This window comes from Lactuca saligna, chromosome 6 (genome assembly GCF_052625555.1).
Source record: "Lactuca saligna cultivar CGN05327 chromosome 6, ASM5262555v1, whole genome shotgun sequence".
NCBI classification, from domain to species: Eukaryota; Viridiplantae; Streptophyta; class Magnoliopsida; order Asterales; family Asteraceae; genus Lactuca; species Lactuca saligna.
This window is the reverse complement of record NC_136422.1, coordinates 18217244-18221973: the sequence shown is the minus strand read 5'-3', so window position 1 is coordinate 18221973 and position 4730 is coordinate 18217244. Positions and strand designations below refer to the sequence as shown.

The 4730-nt window shown below is 43.1% G+C and overlaps 1 protein-coding gene across 1 annotated transcript; it reads left to right on the top strand.

Annotated features, from left to right (window-relative positions):
- Positions 1 to 1576: 1576 nt before the first annotated feature.
- LOC145002341 (uncharacterized) lies at positions 1577 to 3124 on the top strand. Its single transcript, XM_078961633.1, has one exon. The coding sequence runs from the start codon at positions 1577 to 1579 to the stop codon at positions 3122 to 3124; it is 1548 nt and encodes a 515-aa protein (XP_078817759.1).
- The last annotated feature ends 1606 nt before the right edge of the window (positions 3125 to 4730 follow it).

The window sequence follows — 4730 nt, the reverse complement described above, 5'->3', positions numbered from 1 at the left end:
TATAGAACAATTGTCCCGTGTCTCTGTGGATCGACCCTACTTGCCTTGTACTACCTTTTAGTGCAATATAGTGGGATTATTTTGGAGTATATCGTACCCCTTTATTTGTTGGGTTTGACACGCCTAACAAATTGGCGCCGTTACCGGGGAGACGGTGTTACTAATTGTTTATGCCTAGATCTTTTCGTATAGGTACGCCATTGTCAATTGATTCGGAGATAGAGAAGACTGCAAAGAAGTTAAGGAAGCAAGCCAAGCTTCGTAAGAGGAAACCAGTTTCCGGTACTCCTTCATCATCCAATCCCCCGGTCATCAATGTTTGGGAGGACATACCCCTCTCAAGTGTATCCCCATCAGAAACAGATAGCCCATCACTCTCACCACAACTAGCCTCACCCATAAATATCACTCCACCCTCTTCACCTATTCATAATATCCTAAACAGTTCACCTTCAAAAACCACAACCAATTCTCAAGCCATGGCACATAACCCTAGAGGGAATCAAGGTCCTCCAAAACCACCACCCGAACAAACTCTACGTCAATGGTCAAGACAAGAGGTGACTCAACAACCTCTTTGCATCACATACCCAGCCGCCACCAACCTGGAACTAAAATCCGGGCTTATCCACTTACTCCCAACTTTTAGAGGATTGGAGAACGAAGATCCTCACAAGTTCCTCACCGAGTTCCATGTAGTATGTGTGGGTATGAAACCACACAATGTCACGGAGGACCAAATCAAGCTTAGGGCAGTCCCCTTTGCGGTGCAAGACGCGGCCAAAGATTGGCTTTATGACCTTCCACCGGGGACGGTAACTACTTGGGTAGATCTTGCGAGATTGTTGTTGGAAAAGTATTTTCCTGAGATGAAAGCTTCTGCCCTACGGAGGGAAATCATTGGAATCAAGAAGCACAAGAGAGAAGCTTTTCACACATATTGGGATCGATTCAAGAAACTTTGTGCTCGATGCCCAAAGCATGGAATTACCGAATACCAGCTCCTCCAATATTTCACTGAAGGAATGAATCCAATGGAAAGAAGGCTTCTTAATGCCTCCAGCGACAGATCTTTACCCGACAAGACTCCTACGGAAATCCGCAATCTAATCAAGAACATGGCTGAAGATTCCAAACATTCAAGCCATGATGAAGAATGCTACACGGATGCACCCTGGGGTGTAAAAGAAGTTCAAACTCCTCAGATTGAAGCTCAATTGTCCGAGCTCACAAAAGTAGTCATGATGTTAGCCAAAGACAAAGGTGTGCAGCCCACACCCCGCCCATGCGATATTTGGACTCAAGTGGGGCATCCAACCGACATGTGCCCTCAGCTCAAGAGGAACATTATGAAGAAGCAAAATCCATGGGAGGTTTTCTTGGGTCTAATCAAAGGGGATATGAGCAGCCACGGGGTGATCAAAGATGGAGTAACAATCAAGGTTGGGGAGGACATCAATAGGAAAATTATCAACCAAGTCAACCACATCAATACCAGCAAAGACCACCTTTTCCACCACAAAACTTCCAGCTAAGGCAGCCACAACACCCTCCTCAACAATCGGGTTCATCAAGTATGTCCTTAGAGGACATAGTGAAGAGTTTGGCAACTAGTACACAAGCTTTCCATCATGAGACAAAAGCAAGCATAACGAACTTAGAGAAACAAGTTTCACAGCTTGCCACTTCTGTAAGCAAATTAGAATCTCAAGGAAAGTTACCTGCACAAACTGAAACAAACCCAAGGCACAATGTGTGTGCCATCACATTGAGAGGCGGAAAGAGCTATGATGGTCCAAAAGTGTCGGTTGATCACAAGCAAGAAGAAATAGTGGTCGAAGAAGCAACCAAAGAAGAGAAGAAGGAAGAGAAAACAGTCAAAAAGAAGCCCTTCATCACTGAGTCTAAAGCCACACCTGCTCCATTTCCCGAAAGATTAAGGAGCTTGAAGAAAGAACGGGAGGAGAGTGAGATCATGCAAATGTTCAAGAGAGTTCAAATCAACATTCCACTCCTTGAGGTCATCAAGCAGGTACCTAGATATGCAAGGTTCCTTAAGGATCTTTGTGTATCTAAAAAGAAATTAAAAGGAAATCAAGTGATAACAGTTGGGGAGCATGTATCCGCGGTTTTGCAAAAGAGGATGCCCCCGAAGTGTAAGGATCCCGGTGTATTTACCGTACCTTGCAAATTGGGGAATCTTCATGTACCTCGAGCCATGCTCGATCTAGCTGCATCCGTAAATTTCCTACCATATTCTCTTTTCAAATCAATTGGTGTAGGAACATTGAGAAAAACCGGTGTGATCATCCAACTTGCCGACCGGTCTTTGGTACACCCAAAAGGTGTACTAGAGGATGTGTTAGTGCAAGTCGATGAATTTATCTTCCCAGCTGATTTTTATGTCTTAGATATGGGAGATGATGACTCTCCAAGTTCAAGTTCCATACTTTTGGGTAGACCTTTTCTTAAAACTTCTAAAACAAAAATTGATGTCTACAATGGAACTTTAAGTATGGAATTTGACGATGAAGTTATCAACTTCAATGTTAATGAAGAAAAAAAGGTTCCTTCTGATGTTCCATCTGTTAATTTTGTGAATATGATCCAACAATTGGCTGAAAAGTGCTTAAACTCGACTAACAATGATTTTGTGGAGTTAGTCTTGTCACAAAAATTAGACAGGTACAAAGCCGAAGAACTTGCAAAGGAGGGCAGTACAAACGAGGAGGTGCTGGAGATTTTGAAATTCAAGGATGATAAGCACATGTGGATTGATGGAAGAGAAGTAGAGTCACCCACCACTAAAGCCAAATTCCTTCCACCGGTGGAACAAGCACAAGATTCGGGAGCAAAAACTCCACCGGGCTCTATAAAGCAAATACATGTCGAGAAGGAGAGCACTCAACCGGTCATCAACTCAATTAAATTATCGAAGAAGGAAGAGAGTGAGTTGATAACCATGCTGAACAAATACCAAAAAAGGATTGAGTGGACAATCTCTGATATAAAAGGGTTAAGTTCTTTTTGGTTTATGCGCAAAAAGAAAGCCAAAGGAAGGTTGAAGGTTCCGTTGAAGGAGGTGGCAAGAAGATTGATGTGTTGGAGAGGCCCAAATACTTAGAACGAAGCATATGCGGGGGCAAATCGAGCCAACGACTTGAAACAAGGGCGGCTAACCGGGAGGCAACTCGGGGGTATTTCTGTCTTTTACTTAAAAACAATTTCCATTTCTTTGAGTTTTTGGTTTTCAATGTTCCAAATGCATTCAATCATGATTTAAAATCACCAAACGGACCTAGGAATGCAAAGTATTTCATTTCCAAGAGAGGGAAAATTTCAAATTCATTGACTTTTAATCTGGACCCGTCAATAGTTGACTTTTTGACATTTTGACCCATTGACTTTTAATCTGTCCCAAACTTGACTATGGAAGCTACATCTTCCAAAAGACCAAGACAAACCAAATCATCCGCCCGCCGTCGGAAGCCTAGGACTCCATCACCTCCATCCAGATCTCCATCACCTCCATCTAGGTCCCCAACACCCCCAGCCGACCCATCTCATTGTGGTGTCGTATGTTTTGACCCAATTCAACAGGGCAAACTTGAGTCATTCCTTAAACGGGGTCATGCCATCCAAAAATTCGTGCATGTTCCAACCCTAAAAGAGTTGCATGTTTACAATCAAGTGAAAACCCTGTTTCGCAACATAGGGTGGCACAGCTTGTTGAGGGTCCATGAATTGAGCTATAAAGTCCAAACAACTGAGTTTCTATCCTCAGTTTATTTAGACCATGGGGTCCTCTACTTCCGTATAATGAATCAAGACTATGAAATCTCCTTGGATCAAATCAATGCCATTGTGGGCGCCCCAACGGAAAACACATTTGGCCCCACTGACCCAATCCAAGGATACTTTGACATGACTTGGTGGAACCAGCTCACCCAATTACACCCATATGTCTCTAGCGCTACTAAAGCCTCATCACTTATCCATCCTGTGATTAAGGTAGCCCACAGAATCATTGCTTCGCTCGTCGCCCCTAAGAGGAGCGAAGCACCATCAGGGCGCTGGAACTCAAAATCCTTTATGCAATGACCCTTCCCGAGAATAACCTCATTCCTCATTATGGTCGGTTTCTGTGCCACAAGCTCATCCGCCTTAGCACATCCCGATCGGGAAAGATTGTTTGCGGGGGTATTGTCAGCATGCTCGCCAAGAGCGCCCACATCCGAGCCCTATACCCCGGTCGCCATCAGCCACTACCGGGTGAGCCTTATCTCACCACTACTGTCCTTGAGTCCATGCGACTCTTCCGTTCGGCAGGCGATGTGTGACATCCCCATTTTCACGGCCAGAAAAGACCGATTTTTATTTATGCTTTATAAAAATCAGAGTTCTTCTTATAATAAAACTATTGCAGAATTTGTTCCCAGAAAAACATGATAAATACGTTATTAAAACATTTCCGAGGAAACGTACTTTATTCATTTTAAAACGTTTGGGATGTCATCGTCAATACAGGAACATAAGCATAAACAGAACTTACATTTATTTACACTAGTGATCTACATCTCTTTAAATCTCTCAGTGTAAAGTGACTTCGTATCAACACCTGTGATATAAATAAACTGAGTGGGTCAGGTTGGGAAACCTGGTGAGTACATAGGGTTTTCAACCCATAATAATATAATTATTATGTTTAAACAATCAAACAATCAACCCAA